The 23,282-nt window shown below is 42.4% G+C and overlaps 1 protein-coding gene across 2 annotated transcripts in view; it reads left to right on the forward strand.

The window, feature by feature from the left end:
- The window catches only part of SMAP2 (small ArfGAP2), a 34,811-nt gene extending 15,180 nt beyond the window's left edge, over positions 1 to 19,631 (forward strand). Inside the window, exons 2-10 of one of the 2 annotated variants that reach the window (XM_065421633.1) lie at positions 7,229 to 7,362; positions 8,599 to 8,684; positions 10,450 to 10,528; positions 11,090 to 11,176; positions 12,925 to 13,006; positions 15,337 to 15,446; positions 15,578 to 15,743; positions 17,115 to 17,434; positions 18,494 to 19,631. In XM_065421633.1, coding sequence (XP_065277705.1) covers positions 7,229 to 7,362; positions 8,599 to 8,684; positions 10,450 to 10,528; positions 11,090 to 11,176; positions 12,925 to 13,006; positions 15,337 to 15,446; positions 15,578 to 15,743; positions 17,115 to 17,434; positions 18,494 to 18,619 — 1,190 coding nt within the window. In that variant the 3' untranslated portion in view covers positions 18,620 to 19,631. Of the gene's footprint in view, positions 1 to 7,228; positions 7,422 to 8,598; positions 8,685 to 10,449; positions 10,529 to 11,089; positions 11,177 to 12,924; positions 13,007 to 15,336; positions 15,447 to 15,577; positions 15,744 to 17,114; positions 17,435 to 18,493 lie in introns of both variants that reach the window. The other variant, XM_065421634.1, reaches the window with a different exon arrangement.
- The last annotated feature ends 3,651 nt before the right edge of the window (positions 19,632 to 23,282 follow it).

Consider the following 23,282-nt stretch of genomic DNA (forward strand, 5'->3'; position numbering starts at 1 on the left):
GGCTTTTGCTGGAGTAATTGCAGGCAGGGAGCCTGCAAGTTGAACAATTGTGCGCACAGAGATTATTTCATTAGGAGCTGAATAGCTAAGCTCTCTCCTTCCTGTCCCATGAAAGCATCTATTTTACCTCATCCTCCCTCTCTCCCTCCCCTTCTCTGCAGCCAATTTCTGCTTATTCATAAATGCCTTCAGGGTTATTACAGAGGAAGTTTGCATAAGCAGCTTGAGCCAAAATGCTGTATGCTGAATAGAGGAGGGCAAAGAGTGAATCCCTCTAGGATTTTAAAAATGAAAATTCCCTCTATATGGCAGTCTCCATGTATGGCAAATGATAAAAACCAGTAAAATGTGTGTGAAACTTAACTAGCTAGGGAGCTTTTAAAGGGATTTTTTTTTTTTTTTTTTAAAGGAGCCTTCTGGAAAAGTGCTACGTACAAGCAGTTCTTTCACTTGGATAGTGCCTCGGTGTTTTATGTGTGAAGGAGAGTGTTGGAGTTAGTTTTTTGTTTTTTTAAACAATATCTGGCACAACTCTTAATTTGTCGTCAATATGCATTTTGATGAAGGCTGGGCACTGAACGGTTGATAAGACTGGTAAAGGAACATGGAGCCTTTATCCTTCTAGGTTAAAGCTTCAAATCCATGCCACTAGTAGTAGCTTTTTATCCTACGGGAAACTTGGTCAGTCTAGTGGTCCACATCCCCCTTCACACCTAAGACTAATTGGGATCTGTGGTGTCCTCTTCTGGGATTACCAAGGACTGAATGAACTATAGAGATACCTACAAGCTAGGTGTTCACTCCTAGAGGTGGATTTCCTTGCAACCCATCCCTGGGTCAAGAATGAGGCCCTCTGGTATTCCCAGCTATCAAGGGAGGGGGCGTAGTCAGGGATAAGTGGGTATGGACAGGCTTCCTTTAGCCATATCTCACTCCATTTTGATCCGGTTCCCTTTCCCTAATCAGCATAATGCCAAATTGCCAATTTCGCCTTAATTCTTTCTCCGCCTCCAACAATTTAGCAGTCTCCATTTAGGAGATTTCAGGGACTTTAGCATGTGTGAGGTCGTGCAGGATAGTATATGGGGGGGGGGAAACTAGTCAGCATCTGAGTGCAGTATGCCTGGCTGTAACAGGTGCCAAGTCCGTCACATCTATGAACACTAAATTTACTCAAAACACTAAATAAAAATTGATCATGGCATCAGGCTTCCTTGTATAATACTAGATGATAGTGCAGCCAAATTGTAACTTTGTGCATAGGAGAGCAGGTGCTCATTAAGAACTTAAAAGTTTTACAGCCATCTGGTGGCTGTAATTCTGCCAACCTGCAAGGAACTATGTTTACAATATAGTATTGATCTCTCTATTTTCTGTCTGTCAAGATTATTCATGTGAACCCCCTTTTTTTTATGTTCTTCAATTATTTGGCAAGTCAAATGTTTTTCTTACTAATTTGGTTTTTAAAGGGCTTTTGCAATAAATACGCTAGGCCAAATTCTGCCTTTAGTGTCTTCTGTAATTCTGGTGACACCCATGGGATTGTACAGCCTGCCATACAATTTCCATACCCAGATGTGGCCCTCGGGCCAAAAAGTTTGCCCACCCCTGTCCTAACTGCACACAGATTAATTAGTAGGAAGTATTTGGGTGGATAAAGGCTGCAGGAGAGGCATACTAGCAATTCTTGTGGCTATGTTGACAAATGCTTCCAGGGCTGGGATTTTGCATCCTAGAAAAAAGTGGTTTGTCTAAGATAGAAAAAGCAAAGCGTTATCCCAAAATATTGTATGTCTTAATTTCTTTGTTCATAACGTATCTAATCCTATGCCTCTAGCATTAAATTCCCAACTGAAATTGAAGGTCACCAGTCTAATTTTACTATGTAGGATAGTTTTAACTTTCTGCATACTCTAGTTTCCTAAAAACTAAATTCTTGTAGGACCTAATTCTGTTCTGTAATATTCTCTGAACCCCCAGCTTATAAAGGGGCTTTTGCAGGTCTAATCAAGTTGTATAAACAGGAGCAGCCCTCTTGAAATTGACTAGAAGTACAGAATATAAATAATATTCTCTTGCACATCTTCTCAGAGCTGAATGTTTCATGTGAACAACTTCCTCTTTTTTTGATCCCATGATTACAGAAATCTGCATGGGGAAGTACAAGGCTTGTTTGCATTTACATTAGTGGGCTAACCTTAGCCCCCAATGTTTGCAAAGCTAAGTATGTCATGGAAATTGGAAACATCAAAACAAAAACCTTTATTAGCCTTGAAGGAGTAAGTAATGACTGTTGCAATTGAATGATCAGTGAGGATGTGGAGGGCAATATACTTAGTCTTGCATAGTCATACTCCATTTTGTTTGGACAGCTGGACTCTGCCCAGCGTTTCGTAAAGGGTAGGCTGTTCAGAACAACCTAAACTTGGCCTTGTTGCTAACACAAGGGCTCTCCCAAGCAAGAAGTCATGTACTTTCTTCCATGTTCCTTATTACCTGAGAAGGAAGGATACTGATTGACATTAATTTTAATATCCTTTGGCACTTTATAGTTTGCTGTGTGGCCGCTGCTTCAGTTGTGCAAGTCTAAGCTGCCCTTGCATTGCTATTGACAGGCTGATGCTTGTGTTCTCCTAATCACTAATGTTTTATTTTTATAGTTATTCTTTTTCCATTGTACTGAGCCTTGCCTGTGTCAACCCATCCCAGCTCTTTCAGCAGACAGTTCCTCCTGCACACTGCGGCCATTCAGTTTACAGCGTTGCCCTTTCTGCCCAAGGGGAGCAAAATCATCTTACTTCTCTTTGAAGAGTTAACATTATCTTGATGTAATATGCGAACTTACAAGAAGACTAATCAATTCCTGCTTTATGCAATAAAGAGCAAAGGTTAAGGTGTATACCCTGCATTCACATGCTTTGCAGTCTTCATAGGATTGGAGGGAAAATGCAATGGATGTTTGATAAAATATTTAGGCATCTTTGTGTGTTTGGGATGTCTGTATACGCTTATAACTCCATCACAATAGTATTGGGGCATCAACGTTCCTAACAATGCATTTGAATCAAAACGTTAGCCTTAGTTCTAAAAAGTAGAAAAACATCTTTGTTTTTCTAGTAACCTTTCTGCTTTGCTTTTTTGACCTGCATTTTTTTCCCCCTCTTGGGACACCTGATGTTTCATTTGCTTCTCTTTCTTGTCTCATTTCATTGTCAGTTTCTCTGCTCTTAGCAACAAAAGAGGGGAAACAGTTCTGTTACCTCAGATGACAGCATCTGCTGCTACCAAGCAAAAATATTGGCAACTAACAGGATTTTTATAGCTTAGGTATTAATTTAGAAAATGTCAATTAACAGAAAATGCTTCTAAACTTTCAACTCTGTATGTGTTATTTCTGGATTTTTCCCGAGCTTGAAACTCAGAATATGGTGGCAGACGGCTGTCATTTTAATACCCAGTCCTAGCTGTTTCTGATCCTACCTCCTAAATGAAACTCAAAAATGATGAGCTAGGGAGATAGATCAGTGCAGATGGTACTGCCAACAAGAGCACTCTGTTCTCATCTGGTTTAATCGTATAGAAGGTGAAATGGCCTTACTAGCACCATGGGACACAGTAACTAGAGGTTACTATGGCCCCGATGTAGTATCTAGTTTACTATAATCCTTTTAGTCCTGTAAACACTAAATATAGCCTAGGGTTTAAGTTTAATTTAAATATAACCCTGAATAATTCCTGGTAGTTAACTTGATTGAGCAAAGTTAGTCCCGAAGTTAGAACTGTCTGAAATGAGACATAAAAATGAAATCTATAAATGGAACAGTTTTTATTAAATAAGAGGCACTTGTAAATCTGGCAACTGGGCACTGGGATTGCAGGGGTCTCTTGCTAGTTTTACTGCTGACTACTGTAACACCTTCGGCAAGTCGCTTACCTGGGTGCCTCTTTCTCTACCAGAATACTTGCCTACTGCAAAGGGGTTGCGGGCTTTTCTTCCTGAATAATGTACCCGTAGTGCACTGTATGTGCTTCTATGCCATTATTGTGTGATGGCTATTGGGTGTCAAAAGCACTCTTCACTTCACTTTATTGAGGTGTTTACATCCCAACTCAACAAGTACTTCCTGAGGAAGTCCAGAAATGGCCTTTTTAAAGAGGGAGTTTAGTCTACACTACCATTGTTCTCTTGAGATTTCCTATGCAGTGTCCTTGGAACTTTGATTAAACCATACAATGTCAGCTGAAAACGTTAGCTTTCCTTTCGGGATATGTGGTTTTTAAACTGTGTTCTCACTGTGGGGTAAATTCCTCCATATTGCTTGTGTTTTGCTGTTTTGCTGTCCTGCTTGGTTGACAGCAGTCAGTGTGTGAGCATGGGGAGGCCAGAGAACAAGGAAATGCTGCTAACCCTGAAGGCTGATTCTACCTAACAATGGTGAGAACTTCCATCTTCTGAAGGATTTTTCTCCACGAGTTCCCCTTCCTCTGACGAGCTTCCTCCTGAATCTCCGCTGAGCTTGCAAGTCCTGCTTTCTAACCAGATGCATGGGAGTTAATATCTTGATGGAGACGAGCCCCTTATCTAAAAGCGTACGCTGCAGTTTTCTAAATGAAAGGAGTTCAGTGACTAAAACTGTGTGCTCTTCCGGGCAGGAACTCTGCCTTCCTCTGTCTGGAAAATGGTACACACCTATAGCATAATCTTGCGTTTTCTCTAAACTATTGAAAGGGGGCTAGCAACTACTAGGGGCACAGACGTATGTGACATTGTCTAAACTTAAGTTTTGCTACTATGTTGTCACAGTTAAAGCAGCAAACGCCCCTGGTGTAGGTGCAGTTATGCCCTGTATAAAAGGGCTTGTACTGATATTTATTCCAGCTTGGCAAAGCGAAAGAAGCGGTTTATACTAGCATAAGTGTTGGTTTTTTTTAAAAAAAAAAATCACTCCTTTCAGACAGGCCAATAAAACACTTAGTGTATACGAGGCCTACTTTTTAATGTTTTCCTGCAGGGGTGAGAAATGGGAAATCAAATGCTCAGTGATCTACTTCTATATGCTTCATTTAATTCCAAGTGGAAACTACTTCAGCGGGCTCTTCTGGAATTCAGATTCAGGAGGAGAGGGTGTTAATTTTCAACAGCTGTCATCTGTTAGGTGCTAATCTGTTCACTTGTTAGTGGAAGATACCTTCCATTATTTCTAGCATAGCTCTGCTTGGCCAGGATGAGGAGAATTTTGCAAACTTTTCTTTAAGGAGCAAGTAAAATACCTGATCTTGTATTGCATCCATCATTTGATATAGGGTGGGCCAATAAACTCTGTATGATTGGTAGTCCTAAATTTGTTTTCAGCATTGTTGTAGCTTTGTTAGTCCCATATATTAGAGAGACAAGGTGGGTGAGGGTAATATCTTTTATTGGCCCAACTTCTGTTGGCAAGAGACAAGCTTTTGAGCTATACAGAGCTCTTCAGACCTGAAGCTTGTCTCTTTCACCAACAGCAGTTGGGTCAATAAAAGACACATCCTAAATTTAGTCTGGTTTAAACATGGAATGTGTCTCCATTCAGAATCCTGATCTTTCAATTGATTTATTTTTAAACTTCCAATTCTTATTTATGCACTCTATCTTAAATAAACCTAATAGATATGAAAATTCTCAGGAGAGAAGGGAGAGCATTGAGTTTGATCCAAGGTTTAGCACTGATTGTGTGCTCAGACTTGTTAACTTTTTCGCTAAGTTTTGAAGAGCATTAGCATTACTAGAAGTACCAGAAGGGGAGGAAAAATAAAAGGTTTTAAATAGTAAAATATCTACATTGGCACGCAACTGTACATGCAAGTCTTGAACACTTCTGCTTTCTAAAATTACACAACTTTCCCTTATTGCCTTTTGTCTACTCCTGAATTCCTTGAGCAGGTGTTGTTGTTAAGTGTCTGGGTATCTACTCTAAATGCTCCAAGGCATGCCTGTATCAGTTGATCACTTTTTTGGCCTGCCAGCCTTGATATTACGTGTGAATTTACATTGTATGAGGTACAATTTGCAAACCTTACTAGCTGTAGGCTAGCTGGGCTTTTGTAAATATTCAGCAGGCCTTTGGAACTCGGGTCAAGTCCGTCTGTGGATTTTGGAGAACTGGCTGTGCTCAGCAAAGTAAGGTTATTTCCGGAGTCGTTCATGCCTTGAAACTGGCCTGATCACTTCATGCTGGCAGTGATAGTCAGAAATTTCAAATGCTAATCTTTCTGGTGAGGAGTTGGGATGGGAACAGTAGTGTGAATGCCACCTGGTGGCGATAAGTAGCAGTCCACGAAGCTCTGTATTTCACTTGGCAATGCATCTCCATGCTTATTTCACAGAAAGATTAATGTTCTAGTTTACAATGAGTGAAATTAAACTTGTAAAGCTTTCCCTTGTTTTTCCCCAGCATGACCTCCCTTCTTCCAAACCTTGGAGCTCTCCTGTCTGTTGAAAGCTGCATGTTAACCTCGCATCTAAAATCAAAACTGTCTAAAGACTGAAGAGTAAACTGTGTATCGACTTCTCTCTCTGATCACACCCCTAACTTCCATTCACTCTGCCTAAGGTGGAGAATCAGTCAGGCTATTGGAATCAGGAGAATGAATAAACTACTGTCCTGTACTCCTCTTCTGCTGTAACCTAAGCAACACGGCTAGATCTCATACAATAAATTTTGTTTTTTTTCCAGGAGTAGAGGAAAAAATGTCTTAATGTCAAATAACTCAAACTCAAATACAGAAATCGGGCTCTTAAGTAACATTGACTGTGTCTCTCCATGCTAAATTGAGATTTCGAAACCACCCTCCAGTATGGCTCTAGTGGCTGGACACTAGCTGCAAGATATCGAAAAGGTCACTTAAAAAGAATGGGGGTTAAGCGAAAGGCTGTTCTTGCAGTGCATCCTCTCTCCGCACCCCGGGATTATTCTGGGTTCACTTCGAGAGGGTTCTGTTTTGTTACACAAATAACCCAGATTGGAGGGGGAAGGAAGAAACCTAAAACATTTGTTCCCTAAGTCTTATACTTGGACCTGTCTTTTTAAGAGAACACACTGCTAGTGTCTAATCCCAATTTCCATTCTAGATGAAAATGCTAAATCTTCAATCCACAGTTCACTTGGTGTGGTTTCTCATAAGAGATTGTTCGTGGCAATGGGGATTTATGAACATGTGCATGACCGCCTCTTTTGATGTCCTTTTGCAGGGCCACGATGGGCATCCTGGAATATTGGCGTGTTCATTTGTATTCGCTGTGCTGGGATCCACCGGAATCTAGGAGTTCACATATCCAGGGTGAAATCTGTCAATCTCGACCAGTGGACTCAAGAACAGATACAAGTAAAAATGGAGCTGGACCATATGTGAACAGAACTGCTGCTCTGGCTGAATGGGATTCAGTAAATCTTAAAATACACGTTAAACTTTCTGAGAGAGTCCAGTGGAGGGAGAGTGAAAGACTTTAAAATGATCACAAAAGTTTTCCTCCCTATACGGTTAAAAAAACACACAAAACACCACTCGTTTTATTGAGCTGAGTGATTAAAATAATGGCCTGTAGAGAGTGAGACAGACTTCCCTGAGTAAAAACCGGCTCTGGTTCTATTGATAAAACATTTGTCCGAAACAAGTAACTGCTTAGATAAGCATGCACTTGTCTCTGGCTTTAGTTGCTGGGTCTGCCTCACCTACTTTGGGCTGTACAGAAGGGAGATCACAAATTAGCCAAGCCTGAAAAGGTGTCTCATTGCCCAGGCACGAACGCACCCTCATGCGCTGGTGTGTCGTGTTTGGGTTTGGTCAGCCCTACAGCTGTTGCAATAGGAATCCTCTGCTCAGCCAGCTCTTGTTTTCACTCATAAACTCTAGCACTAGATAATTCTCAAGTCTTACAGCTATTTTCCCTTTCATTGGGATCTCAAAGCTTATTTCTTAGACATTATAATGCCTTCACTAGTAAGGCCTCCAACCTAGAAAGACTGATTTAAGGAAAGACTAAACTTAACTCGGGCACAACCCTAATATATGGAAGGATGTAAATGCTGGTGAGGGAGAGCTACATGGGGTGGAACTAGAGCAATGGCATGGGATAAAAGGAAGGAAGTGTAGGTTGACTATCAGGGGAAACTTTACCAGTCAGGCTTTGAGTTACAGAATAGTCTCCCAAGGAAAATGGTGAGTCTTGGGGATGAAAGGACCAGTCCTGCACTGCGCAGGGGATACACTGTCTGACTTGATGGGGTTTTCCCTTCTGTACGTTCTGAGTATGAAATTCCCCCAAGGATGAAAACCTCCCTCCTGTGCAACAAAGCTTCAAATCCACAGGGTCTTCTGGCTGCTCAAAAGTTTAAGGCTCCGTTTATTCCAGTTAAGTGATGTTGAGCGCTCTCAATATTTGGGTTTTCAGTGTGCTGCAAAGGCACAGAACAGGCTTCAAAGATCTGTCTAAAAATACTTCTGCTAGTTTCACAGAGGAGTTTAAGACTATTGGAGGGCGGCCTTGCACCATAGGTCTGTATCACAGAACTTTCATATGCTGAAACAAATGGCTTACGATATCTCTCTTTTGAATTGCAGTGTATGCAAGAGATGGGAAACAGAAAGGCAAATCGTCTCTATGAAGCCTACCTGCCAGAGACCTTCAGGCGGCCTCAGACAGACCAGTATCCTTTCTTTCCTTGCTACTTGGGGATATAGGAGACTTAAAAACAAGATGAAAAGCTTCTCTACAAAGAGGGCAATTGCTCATCTTTGTGCCTGAGTGTCAGCCATGAAAACAGGTTCCTAGCTAGACACCCTCTGTGCAGTGCGTCAGATTTGGTACGTTACTGTCTTCAATGGATGAGCTCTGAGTGATCCTTGCTAAGCTCTGTGGAGTATAAGAATTAAGTAAAGCCAGTCTGTTACAACTTGAAGCCTTTGCATGGCATATGCCTTGTCAGTTCACTAACAAACTGAAGGGTTGACTTTCAAAAGCACCAAGCACTCCGAGATCCCACTGAAGCTGGTGGGAGCTACAAGCGTTCGGCGCCTTTTGAAAATGTCGGAACACTTTAAGTTAGAGAAGGTCTCCTAGACCACAGGGGCATAGTACTGTTTCATTGCTGTGTTGACTTCCAGGCTGGAGCCTGGGCTCTGGGACCCTCCCACCTTGCAGGGTCCTAGAGCCCAGGCTCCAGCCCAAGCCTGGAAGTCTACACCACAATGAAACAGCCCTGCAGCCTAAGCCATGCAAGCCCAAGTCAGCTGGCATGAGCCAGCTGTGAGGTTTTTTTTTTTCTTTGCTGTGTAGACAGACGTTCAGATACGTGGGATCCCGTATCTCAGAATGATTCGTGCCAATGCAGGATTGTAAGGAATGTGTGCACGGGTTAGATGCTACTAAGTGGTGGTGCTAACAAATGACTAGATAAATGCTGATCTTTATTGTAAACTTCCCTAATAGTTACTCTGTGCAGTTTTCTTAAAGTGCAGCGTGGCCTTTGCTAGTAACGCTGTACTTAACTCCTTTCTATATCGCTCCTGGTCTTTAGCAAAGCTTACTGGACTGTGGCATCTTGCCACAATGAACCAAGAAATGACTGTTTAACTTGCTCTAATAAAAAGGTCACCTGAGGAGACAAGGAAAGCCAGCACCTTGGATAGCGTGTGGATCCCGGCTAAGAGCAAGTCAGCCATTGCTGGGAAGGAAGATTGGTGAGGAAACTGCCTTGAACAAAGACAGTAGCTTAAGTTAGGTCTTAGCCATTAGAAAGCATATTTTTACTTCTTTGTTTGCTTGTAACCCTTTCTGTCTTGGTATCACGTAAACCTATGACTTTTTGTTTGATAAACATGTTTTACTGTAAACCAGTGCTGTGCTGTGATTGAGTAGTTGTCAAACACCAGTTGAGCTGCAATGTATTGACTCTTTAAAGGAGCAATAAACTTAATATCTTTTGTGAATGTACTGTGAAAGGGACTGTGTATTGCGGAGAGACACAGCTGAGGAGCTTGGGGGCTAGAGTTCACTGATTGTTAACTGCTAGGCAAGGTTAAGACTGGTAGAGGTTCAGGCTGTTTGCTGGTGAGGAAGGCAGACTGGTGTGGCAGGAAGCTGACACGGGCTAATCTCCAGCAAAGCGCACACTTGCTGAGGCAGAGGGTTAACATAGTGGCCTCATGGCTCTGGCTATCCCCAGCAGCGTGTTTATATCACTTTAGTAAACTAGATCTAATCATTTCATCCACTCGCTTCAGGAGTATATTTAGCATTGACAACCTTGGCACTAACTTAAAGGAACAAAAATAAAATTACTGTTGCAAGAGAACTTCCTTAAACTGCCATTATTTTGTGGTCACAAAATGTATTTTGTAGATCTATTTAACATGTGTCTATATAGACAGCTTCAACTTTTGAGTCATTCATCCTTAACCAGCCTCTTGCAGAGCCGTGGAGGGCTTTATCAGAGACAAATATGAAAAGAAGAAATACATGGATCGAAGCCTTGACATCAGTGCACTTAGGGTTAGTCTCTCGTTCCTAAGAACTTGTGTAGAAGACCAATCATAAGCTTGTAAACGCTCCCCTGATATCTTTGTCTTATCCTGAATTTACTTGTTACCATTAAATTGTCTCCAAAACCATCAACTGACAATGTACAGGACTGGCCATCTTGACTTATTCCTCAACCTGCAACTGAGTAACCTGTATTTTCAATTTTGGAAGGATTTCTCTTGTGTTGGGAATTTTAACTATTTGGAACTCTACTCATTCTCCAAAAGCAGGGACTCTCTCATGGCCATTCTGCAGTTGTATCCTCTGTTACAGATCTAAATTACCATGTGTACACATGGCAAAACTGGTTTTAAACTATTAACCAAGGCACTGGGAAAAATTGGTTGCTGGGTAAGAGGAGGTGTTTATAAGCCAAAGTAGTTATCTTCTTAGCTGCTGCTTTTCATGTTGGTAAAAGGTGCAGTTCAGTACGAACTTGCTTGGAAAAACTAGATTTCTATTTTTATTTTAACTTCCCCCATTGCTATGGCCTGAGCTTTGACCCTCACTTCTGTTTGATTCTTTGTACAGAAAGAAAAAGATGACAAATGGAAAAGGAACAGTGAGTCCGCATCAGAGAAGAAACTGGAACCCATTATCTTTGAGAAAGTGAAAATGGTAAGGCAAAAAGGACTGTCGGGTCAATTGTAAAGGTCTATCTGGAAAGATACAGGCGTTTTTCAAGTGTAGTAGAGGTGGTACAGCTTACTATGGAAACATGAGATTTTTCTGGTCTCTCTTCCTATTAAGAAGTGAATGCACTGAATCACGCTGGTGCTCCGTATATTCCAGTGTCTTGTCTATAACAGGCCAATACTGGGTGCTTAGAGAGGGATTCATCCTTCCCCCACAATTTACGGACAGCTCTCAATCCCAGTTGCCATTTCTATGTTTGTCTCCTCTCTCCCATTCCTGTCTTGTCATGGTTTATCTAGTGACTATAGCCCTATGTTGATAGCTTAGACCCCTAATTTAACAGTAAGAAATGAGTCTTTATGGCACTTCATCTCCAAATAAGGGCTGCTCGTCTCTCCTGGATCAGTTTACTTTGCACAAAACAATGAAATCCTTGTTTTTGTACCATTCCTCTCCACACTCCTCTCTTCTTCTCCCCCCCCCCCCACCCCCCCAATATGCGTGTGGTGGATTCTAGCTCCCTTCTTTACAGTACAGGCATGTGATAGCTAATTTTGTGTAACCCTACAATGACTTTTTCAAGGGACCTAGTCTTATTCTTCTCCCATCTGGCTAACTGTGCATTTTACTAGCTAAGAAACTGAATTGTATAGTGGTTCTTGGTATACCACAAGCCGCTTATTTTGATGTTAAAACCTGCATTTGTATTCAGTAATGGAAACTGAAAACACAAGACTAATCCTTTTCCAATTAGGGTAAATGCTCCTCCACTTGAATCTTAACGCTATTGCAATTACTTCCAGGAGAAAGGCAAACAGACTAGCTGAAGCAAGCAGTCAAACTCCATCTTTGGCTGTCAGTCCTGATGCCTGTTCTTTAGCGATAATGCCTGTCAGTTAAATGATAAGTCGCATACGTAGTTGCAGGAGTGTAGCTGGAGCATGGGTTATCAGTTGAAGTTCCGAGTGCGTACTGGGCAAATGTTCACAAATATGGAGGTTTCTTTTCAAGATAAGCTGTGTGTCTTGACTGTCCTTCCCATGAACTGCAAGACAGGCAATGCAAGACGGTACTCTGGAGGTTTAGAACAGGATATTATGTTTCAGAAAATCCTAGTGTTTACACTAAACCTCTTTATACCCCAATGGTTCTATGATCCTGCTCAGGGTCTTCTGAAGATACAAGATTTGCATGTTCACATATGAAGGAATATCAAGTCTCAGTTGGCAATAGTTTAGAGTAGAAGGGGCAAATACTGGGAAGCTTTAAGTTTCTTTCTGGTTGATTCTACATAAAATTTATAAAGTATATGGGACTCTGAGCTGTCCAGGGACAGCTGAATCGGGATGTCTGTCAGCAGTGATTCGAGATACAGCCCTATCTTTCCTCTTTAGATAAGTAACTAGATCTAATGACTTTTGTCTAGTACTATTATTTATTAATTAATTATTAGACTTTGTTTGAGTGTGGCAGAAGAGATATCCCAGTTCAAGCTACAAGAACAGAACTCTGTTAGATTCGTTTACTTGCTTTTGTAGGAAAGTGAGTCTGACTTACCACTGCTTTAACTTCAGTTTTCAAAGTGTGTAACCCTGTCCATTTGAACTGAATCAATGCAGTCATGATTCAAGCCCAGAATCCTTATCCTTTCCCTTTTCACAAAGGTTAAGTAGAAGGTTTGAACAACTGCAAGATTTCTGGGTTTTAATATTGTCTTTTTTTTTTTAAAGCCGCAAAAGAAAGATGAAATGCAGCCACCAAGAAAAAGTCCCCCTAAATCTACTGAACCTGTAATGGACCTGCTAGGACTTGGTAAGAGAAAGTCACATGCTTTGGAACAATCTGGAAAGTATTGAGTTGTACAGAATGGTCTTAATTGTGGTACCCATAGGTAGATGGCAGCTGCTAAAGACCATAATCCTTTGCCTTCTTATGGTAGAATATATCCCCAATCTAAATTCCTTCTTCCTTCTTTCTTTCTCCTCCACTGCCCCTCTTCTTCTCCTCCTCCTCCTCCCCCCCCCCCCCCCCCAAAAAAAGGAAAAACAAACCACCTTTTTGGAAGTAAATAGCTGGATGGCCTCTGGGAATGAGTGCGCCTGCCTGCTTCAGTGAATACTTGCTGTCTCTCTGGGTTAGAGCAGCCTTAAAGCTCACTTCTCCCACCACTCCCTAAGGTGAAGGGAACTGGAAAATCGGACATAACAATGATACAGGAAGGGGATCTTTGACTTTAGGCTCTTCTTAAAGGTACAAGAATGCATATTGGCAAGTATCTCAGAGTGCTTCATATTATACATGTGGCACTGCTGAAATGCAGCCTCCTCTGAGAAGGCGGTAGCTATCCCAGGGTGGATTGATACAAATCATGATTGCAATCAGTGATTTAAATCTGCTCACTGGAAACTTTGATTTAAATCATGAGTTGTAATCTTGTTTTGCATCTGCATTTCAGCTCTTTTCCTAAAGAGAGGCTGATTCCTATTGGTTGATACCGTTCAAACATGTTGACTTGCAATTAAATATAGCCATTACACTAAATTTGGTACTATTTGCTAACTTGGAGGCTACATTATAGCTATAAACATTTCAGCATACGCACTTATTGAAACAATTGCAGCTTAACGGACATTTCTTCAGATTCTTAATTTTTGCATTTTATTAGAAAAAAATTATCCAGCACGTTTAAGGCTGTTTTTATTTAAACTGATTTATTTAACAAAGGCAGTATCTGTAGCTAGTGTATTGAGCGGTGTTTCTGGTCGTCATGTCCTTCAAGATTTTTAAAACTAGTAGCTCTCATCCTCTTCTATTCACAGATTAGAAGGGGGGGGGGGGGGGAAGGACTGCTTTTTCCTGCTTTTTTAAAATCCCAGTCAGTTTCTCAACTTTCAATGAACTAGTCATTGAACTAAATTAACTGCAATGAAGAAAATATTCTCTGTACCTGCAGAAGAGGCTACTTCTGTCAAAAGCTGCCTTAGCCAACTCTGGTTCCAATTGCTTAACCAGTGACTTCTCCCAGTTCAGTGGTTTCAGTTTCTTTAAAACTTCAGCAGTAAACATGCTTGAATATTTTTATGTAATTGACTTTAATAGACTAAGATAAGTTTAGGCCTTAATATAGCTTGTCATTATTTCAAATTTAATGTTAAATGTTTTATTTTAAAAGGAAACTGTATTTAACTTAAATTTAAAAAAATCCAATTTAAATAAAAATCCTTTTAATCCACTTTAGCATGCTGTATTACAATGGGGAAGGATTAGAGCTATGGTATCTAGAGCATTCAGCACGCAAACATTTTTCCTATTATAGATGCCATCTCTTGTGATGTCGTTTGGAGCATAGAGATAGCCTATGGGCGTAATTTTAGCTTTCCAAGCAGTTTGATTCTTTAGGGATCTAAATATAAGTGAAACTAAACAAGTCAACTTTCTATCTCAGAGGGGCATAATCCTCCCTGCAAAACTTTATTCCCGTATCAATATGCCACCTAAAACTGATGTCGGATGACCCTAGGCACCAGCAGAGCACTCCTGCCCTTGCTGCTGTTCTGGTTTTACAAAAAGTTTTGCAGGTTACCTTTGAGTAGCTTTGTGCAGGAGGCACTCCTGCCAGCATAAAATTCTTACACGTTTGCAAACCATAGTGCTACAGATCCATGCTTCAGTGACTCCTAATCAAGTTCTGGGGCAGATGTGTAGTGCTGCTTTCCTGCTGCAGGTGAACGAGGGAACTGTAACTCCCAAGAGTAGCTGAAGCAAAGCCCGCCAGTGCACCTAATGCAGCTCCAGCACTTGACATTGCAGCAGAAATATTCATGTGTTGTCCTCTGCACAGCAGCACAACATGTGCAGCAATCATTTGCTTCCACGTGCTCCTGCTGCTTTGAGTTTCAGGAGGGGTGGCGGTGGCTCAGCATACGGCAGGATGCTTTTTGTACCAAAAGGAAGTTGGCTGCACTGGGTGGGGAAGTGAAGCAAAGAGCCAAGCAGTGGGCCGCTCGGGTCACGTAGGGCTCTGCCTTAATCTGCAATCGCTGCACATGGCCGCTTATTTGGTGGACCACACACCACCTTCCCTCAGCTGGCAGGAAGGCTGGCTAGCCATATGAGCCGTCTAACCTTTATATGTCTCTCAGATGCTCCTGTGACAAGCACTATCCCAAATGGCAGACCCAGCAGCGGTTTAGAGAAGGATCTAGATCTCTTTGGTTCCGTGGAATCTAACTCACTCTCTGACTCCAAGAAGGTGAGTAGTGTGTGGTAACCGGCTTCCCCAAACACTGCTAGGTGACTACATGGAGCGCGGAGAAGACCTGCATGTTTTCATCCTCAGTGTTCACAAAGATGAGCCTATCACGGTCTTCTTTTTCTCCCCAGATCACTGGCTCTATGCCAACAGCTGGAAGCGCTGGGTCTGTTCCTGAAAACCTGAACCTGTTCCCTGAGCCAGGAAGTAAAGTGGAGGAAACGGGGAAGAAACAACTCTCTAAAGACTCCATTCTTTCCCTGTATGGTTCTCAGACACCCCAGATGCCTGCCCAAGGTACTGCACATCATGGGGGGGGAGGCAGGGAGCGAGCTAAAAGCTTCTGCCACTGTTCGGGATGTCCTGAGAGCATTAAACTGACAGATCTGAATTGCTTCTAGTGCAGCCTTGTTGGATTAATGTGAGACCTGTTACAAGTGGGCAGGTATTCCTTGAGAAATTCCTTTTTTGTTTTGGGGTGTAAAATGTACAATCCATGGGCTGGCTCTGGCCTGCACGGTGTATTTACGTAGCCTACAGAATGTATTCAGGCTGTCCAGATTCTAAGCTCTCTTTTTAAAACAAAAATCTTCTAGTCCTCATGGTTGTGAAGAAAACCTTTCAAGTGTCAGCCAGGCAGCTTTAGGGGTGTGGACTCCCTTGTCTCCTGTTAATCAGAGCATCAACTCTACTTCATTGCCAGCAGTAGCTATTCACTTGCTGATCCTTTCAGTGGGTGGAATTGGAAAGGGCATGAGGGATATCATGTGTTTTAGGGAGGGAAATGGAGATAAGCGGGACGAGCAGGAGATTCACAAAAGGAGGGAAAGAAACCACAGCGGATAGAGCAGTGGCTTTAAAGGGGAGAATTTTTCTCACTGATCCATACTGAATGGGATAATAAGGTCCTGAATAATAACCCCCCGTTTCGTCCCTGCATATGGGCCCCTTGATCTGTGTGCAAGCTTCCCATTGACATAGTGGAGTTCTGCTGTGGATCGTGAGTTGTATGTAGACTTACTTGTCACCCCCCGGTCCATGGGCAGTAATGACAGGGGAATTCTGCCCTGTCCTCCAAGTGGGTCTGATACCCCTGTTCTTCATATTTGCATTTCAAATGCTCGTGCTGTCTCCTCGCTCTCGCCAGGGTATCGCTATGCAGTGACAATACTGCAGTGCAACTGCAATTCAGCACCTTAAGAGTTAACAAGAGGAGCCTTTTTGTTCATGGAGGCCGCTTCCTCCCCTGACGATTTCTTGCATCTTCCAGTCCTCGAGTTTTATTCATCCCGTTTTGCATCCTTTAATGCCCCCTCCTCCCCAGAACTGCAGCCGACAGGGTTACATTTGGATCCAGTTGGTGCTCTGCTCCCTGCTCGGGGGTCGTGGTGAGCTGAGAAACTTGTCCAAGGGATTGAATACGCTGCATCTACGTTGTGTGTGTTGGCCTGGGGACTAATGGCCCAGAACTGGAACCCCAGTCTGCAGAAGACTAGCCGTTGGCCAGCCCTAGATTTCTTTTCAAAGGGCCCATTTCCGTTATTGCAATACCAAATAAGTGTGTGGCCATTCTGCTCAAGGCATGTCAGCCAAACCCAAGTTTCCTAAAAATCAGCATTGAGTGTCTTTTTTCCCCCCTTAGCCACTTACCTTCTTGCCCTATTCCAGGAGCAATGTTCATGGCCCCAGCTCCGATGGCATACCCTGCAGCGTACACTGGCTTTCCAGGTGTCGCCCCACCCAGCAGCATGATTGGCGGCATGATGGCCCCCCCAGTAGGAATGATGGCCCAACCAGGAGCTCCAGGGATGGTGACCCCCATGGCTATCCCGGCTGGATACGTGGGTGGCATGCAGACGGCTGTCATTGGCGTCCCCAATGGAATGATGGCAGCCCAGCAGGCCGGGTATGTGGCTGGCATGGCCGCGGTACCACAGCCAGCGTATGGTGTGCAGCCAGCTCAGCAGCTTCAGTGGAACATTGCGCAGGTGAGAGGGATTTGTTCCTGCTCAGATCAATGTTTAGTATTTGCCTTTCTTCCGAGGATCTTAAAATGCTTCACAGACATGGAAACTAACGATATCAGCACCCTGGAAGGTGGATCCCTTCTTGGAGATGGGCAGACGGAGGGATGGAAAGGTTAAAACTTGTCCAGGGTATCTTAGGACACTGGCAGAGCCAGGAGTTTTGGCACCTAAGCCCCATTCTGTTCACTTGTCGTGTCCTGCTTAGTATCAGAGCTTTCTCTGTGGTGGTCCAAATTGCAAAACCATTGTGCAGTTTGGTAAAACCCCGCCCGCCAAATCTCAGAACTGAAATAAACGTGCTCCAGGGCAGAGCTCGGTAGTTCAGTCCAGAGCTGGAATGGGGGGGGGGTTGCAGGAGCAGATTGAGTTGCTGCCATTGGAAAGCTCTCACAACTCTCGCCTCTGCCCTGCTGGCATCTAGGCCGCACTGATAGTTATTCCATGAGTACCAGGTTGCCCAGAACTGCAAAGTGGGGAGCTGGCTCCAAATGAATCTTCCTGCAGGCTTACACTCTAAGCCCCTTTGCCTGTGTTGCATCTGATTTCCTAATAAGTTGGCAGGGTATGATGCTTCCGTACTGGGATAATTAGGGTGTTTTTCACTCTGTCTTAATTAGATTGTATGCAACAGTCAGGCCTCCAGGATACCCTAGGAAATGAGACTATTGCCTTGTCTTTGGCCTTTTGTTTCAGCAAAATACATTAGATTGAGCTGTCACTTCTTATTCAAGTCTCTCACTGGAGACGGCTGTCAAGCAGAAAGAACCAAACTTCTTACCTTACTTTTGGTTTCGCTGCCTTTCCCCCTCTAAGGCTTGGATCCAGCAAAGCACTCCAGCACGTACTTCATGTGAAGTATGTGCTGTAGTCCCATAAAAGTCAATTGGACTATCCCATGTGCTGAACTTGAAGCATGTACCAAGTGCTTTCCTGGACTGGGGCCTGGATTTTTTTTTTTTTTTCCTTGCTGTGTGTGTTAGAATGATTTCCCTGACCCAGCTTGTCTCCTTTCCTTCTCAGATGACCCAGCAGATGGCTGGGATGAACTTTTATGGAGCTAATGGCATGATGGGATATGGACAGTCAATGGGCGGAGGAAGTGCCCAGGGAACCAATCAAACCCTCAGCTCTCAGATGTGGAAATAACCCCCTTCCTTCCCAGTATTATGACCACTTTTTTTGCCTTTTGTTCTGTTTTAAAACTGCTCCATGAGACATTCAGGGTTTGTTTCTGGCTCTCTGTTCAGCCTGAATCTTTGTTTTCCCCATAACTGAGACCCATCTCTTCCTTTTCACTGTCAAAACCACAGGGAAACCTCAGAGACCAGAACACCACTTTCAGCTCCTCTGCATTCAGCACAGTGAAATGCAAATGCTCTTGGGGGCCTGGTCTCCCCCTTCTCCTGGGCATCTCAGGGGAGGGACGATTGAGGTAGCTGTGAATTGCATTACTGGCTGCACGTCCGGCCTTTTGGGAATTAGATTTAAATAAAATTTTACTGGTGGGTTTTTGTTTGATAAGGGAAAGTCCCTGAGGAATTGGATTTTAATCCAACCCAAATCCTAAGTCTTGCCACCTCTGTTCTTCTCTTTTGCTGTGGCGTTCTTTGGAGCTGAGGGCCTCGCTGTGCTTGGCTAGTCAATCTTCATTGGAACCAAAGTCATGTTGAAGACCCCTCCTGTGACCAAACAGGAGTGTCACACAGGATGGGACGCACACTGTGTTTGGAATGTGAAACTTGCACTTCTTCAGAGTGGCTTTTTCTGTCTAATCTGTGGTGTTGATGTAATTTAAAACAAACCAAAAAAAAAAAAAAACCTTTTAATGAACTAACCAAGATAATTAATTTATAGAGGGCCAAGAGCCCATCACAAGTATTTCTTACGCTTTTAAAATGACCATGACATCCTAATTTATACTTTTTCGTATCTGTTTTGTTCTTGTGTAGTCCCCACCCCCAGCTTTCTCTTGACATTCTGATACTGAAGCATAGAAGGAGGGTCGAGGGGGCAGGTTTTTCTTGTCCGTCACAGCCACCTCACTAGCAAGCATACATTTGAAAGATTTCATCAGCGTAAGCAAAAAAGTGAGACGTACCTGGTTTACTTTATCATGTGTATATGTAAATTCCTTAATAAAACATTGCAGTGAAACATCCGTTGACTTTATATTCTTGTTGAATCTCAGATCACCGGTAATACAATGAGTTAATCACCTCTGGGAACAGGGGTTCAGATCCTTAATCAAATGAGCTTGCTCTCCCTTTAGTCCACAGTGGGAACATGTCCACTTTATTAGACTACACCACCAAGTACTGCTTCTTTAGCCCAGGATTCTAAGGGCTTGTCTACATGCAAATTTGGACTAGTTTAACTAAAAGTGACTTGCAAATCAACTGAGTTCATACAGTGTTTGCACCTGGTTAACTAAAATCCATCTATCTTAACTAAATTGTGCATACAGCAAGGCAAATAAAACTTGGGAACACTGTATACACAGTTCTGTTCTCTCTGCCATACAGCAGTCTTAACTACGAGGGTTATAATGCTGTAACCAGATCCTCTGATAAGTTTTTAATATCTTAATGAATCTTAAAGAATCTGGTTTCCCACAACTCCTCCAGAATGGATAAATGTAGGTGATCTTTAAGTTACATCTCTGCTCAGTTTGTCAATCGTGCTACTATGTCTTTTGCAGATGAAATTGACACACTGAATTTGCAGAGTTTGTTGTCTTCTATTTTTGCTGGTAAGTCATTGTAGACTCGTAGATAATGCATGCACTCCTGTTGTGGCAAAATGTTCCAAAGCAAGGACCCCTTGCCAGAAAACATCCTGAACTAATATTTTTATTAAACTTGTAGATGGCAGGGTATCAAATTCTCTGCACCTAGGAAGTGGCAGGTGGAGAATGTGATGTGTAATCATCCACTTTGGTCAGCAGTTGCTGCTTCTGTATTTAGTCAACTACACATATATACAGTAGAAATGATAAATACACTGAAATTTAGGCTGTTTCTACCGAAGTGGGGCTGCGCAGAGTCTGTTGTGCTGATGGCATAAGGTGTGTGGAAAATGAGAAACCGAATCAGAGGAGATAACAATATATAAAATATAGTGAAGGCAAACTCTTGAAACTTTCTTTATCCTGTAGTACAAGAACCAAAGGGTCACCTAACCTAAACGACGACATGGATATGAAAGGAAATACTTTTCTGGGACTAGATAATAAAGGCAAATACCTTGGTAGGAATATGCAGTTATTCTAGATGAGAACTTTGAGTGGTTTCAGTTCTCCTGCCTCAGGGTGCTACCTGAACAATGGCTGGGTGAGGAAGAAATCTACCTCACTGTACAGCGCTGTCAGCCACTTGCATATGGTCTTTTTCCAAATCCACTAAAGTATTCTCTGCTATCATTGTTGGGAGGTGAATGATATACCACGTCTGGCATTGCATTTCCTCTTCCTCTGAACTGTGGCCATTAAGTTTGTGCATCAAACAATAGTGACCCTTTCAAAAACAGCACTAGCAAATCCATACTCGGGTATCAAGAGTCTTGCAGAATTCAGCTCACTTTTGAATCTAGTAAACAGCCTCAAACACGTGGTTGGCGGTCAAAGGCTAAGGGAGTTTCCTATATGAAATATTCTGCAGCCCAAATGTAGGTGAAGCAAACAGTTTTCAAACTGGCTTTAATCATCTTTACTTGCTGCCCAAATACTGTACATGCAGGTACAAGCCAATGAAGAATATGAACATTTCATTTTTTTGTTTCTTCTTGGAAAATTGGCTAAGAATATTTTACAAAATAACGTGCACCCTCACATCCATCAGTCCTGCTGCATATAAATCACAAAAATACAAGAGTTTTACATTAGGAAAGACCACACACATATAAAACATTACATAGCACAGGTATAAAATTGCCATTTGCTTTTTTAATCTATTACCTTTCTTGAGTACCCATCAGAGGCCCATCCCCTTGTCTTGAATAATGGAATTGGGGTTAAAATAATCAGTAATTCACCCCCTACTGTGAATTTATTTTAATACAAAGTTGCTGTTAGTTACGAATCTGTCATTAAGACACAGCTTATTTCAAAACTATAAAACCAATGAGACTCTTAACTTAGTAAAGAACCCCCAAACCTGTTGCCTACTTATCTGATTTTAGCAAATTAGTTCTTCCCTATTAAAATAAAGCCATCCTAGCACTGAAGAGGGGCAGTAGGTTCTCTTACACACTGCAAACCTGTCCTGACTTTCAAATGAAATATAGGGGTTTGCTAAATATGGTGGATGTCCTTTGTGCCCTCTGCTACTTAATCATCAAGATGCCTGTTGCTTTTAAAAAGCTTCTGTACAGTTCTTAAATTGTGGTTAATAGACATTTGAGGCATGACTAACGTCTTAAAGCACGGAGTGCCAATTGCAAGTGGACCACTGACCCCTTCTATTACTGTACTGAGATCAGGAGATGGGGTTTGGGCTTTCCTTACATAATGCTTATATTGGTGTCCGTGATCCAAACCATCTGTTACAACTGGTGCAGTATAGGTTTAGATAATCTGAATGCAAGTTGGTACTGATTCACCCTATAACTCTCTAAACCAACTAACAATGCTTCACCTACTTGAAAACAAAACAAGCTTTTGTTGTTCAACTTTCTAAAGCAATGACTAGCTGTACAGGCAGGGCTCTTGGGCATTAGCGAGAGCTCTAAGCCACCACCTGGTCTGCTTAAGAGATTGTTTAATTTTAGACCCCACAATGGAAAAACTCTCCTTGTTGCCAGTGTGTGCTACTGGCTCGTTGACTCTCTATCCCTTGCTTGCTTTTTAAATTAAGAGCCCAGCCCAGATTTAAATGGATGGCCTATCAGGCTACAAGTTGAAAAAACTGTAGGAGTTGAAAGTGAGCATTGGATTTTCCAAAGGCAACTTAGAAATATAAATTGCGATGACTTTTGAGGGGACTGGCACTCCTGTGTGATGTAGGCCCCAATCCTCAAAAGTACCTACGTGCCTAATGCCCATTAACATCAATAGGAGTTAGATGCCTAAATACGTTTGGGGGATCTGGGCCTTGGGTCCTTCTGAAAACTCCACCCTCTTTCTTAATTGCTGTAGCTTTAAAATAGCTGAATGTCAAAGACTGTCTTTAATTCTGCACCAGGGCCACTCTAGCAACTCTCCCCCCTGGAAGCAGGTTTTTATAGTAGAGCTATAAACTCTGGCCATTAATGACAGACTCTTGGGTGCTGGGCACTGCTGTAGTGCTCCGTGTGCTTTGTTAGAGTCGATATTTTGTTTGAAGTGGGGAGTAGGACAACACGATGGGGGAAATTTCTTTAGCTTTAACTGCATGAAAAGATCAAGCCCTTTTCTAAGAAAAACAAGGCCACCAACATCAAAGTGCTAACGTCCGAGAGGCATTCGATGCCAGAACGCCTGGCCGGTCGGTTACAGATGAGGGTAGTGCAGCTACAACCCGAGAAAATAAGATGCCATCTCTGGCATCAGAAAACATTGCTTCAAGTTCCTTGCAATAAACATAAGACAAAAATCCACCTTTCTAGCAAGTGCTAGGAAGTCTTGTCAATATCCAGTAATATTGACAATAATCCCTTAGAAACAACCAAGTCATTTACTAACGCAAACTCTTCAAATCTCAATAAAACCCCTTTTTGCATGCTTCTGAGGCAGCCTCTTTCCATCTGCACTAAATGCAAATGCTGTAGTGAGGGAGCAAGATCCCAGCAAAACCCTCGCTTCTCAATGGCTACTTAAGTGCCTTCATTGTCACAT

Source organism: Emys orbicularis, chromosome 23 (assembly GCF_028017835.1).
Source record: "Emys orbicularis isolate rEmyOrb1 chromosome 23, rEmyOrb1.hap1, whole genome shotgun sequence".
Lineage (NCBI taxonomy): Eukaryota > Metazoa > Chordata > Testudines > Emydidae > Emys > Emys orbicularis.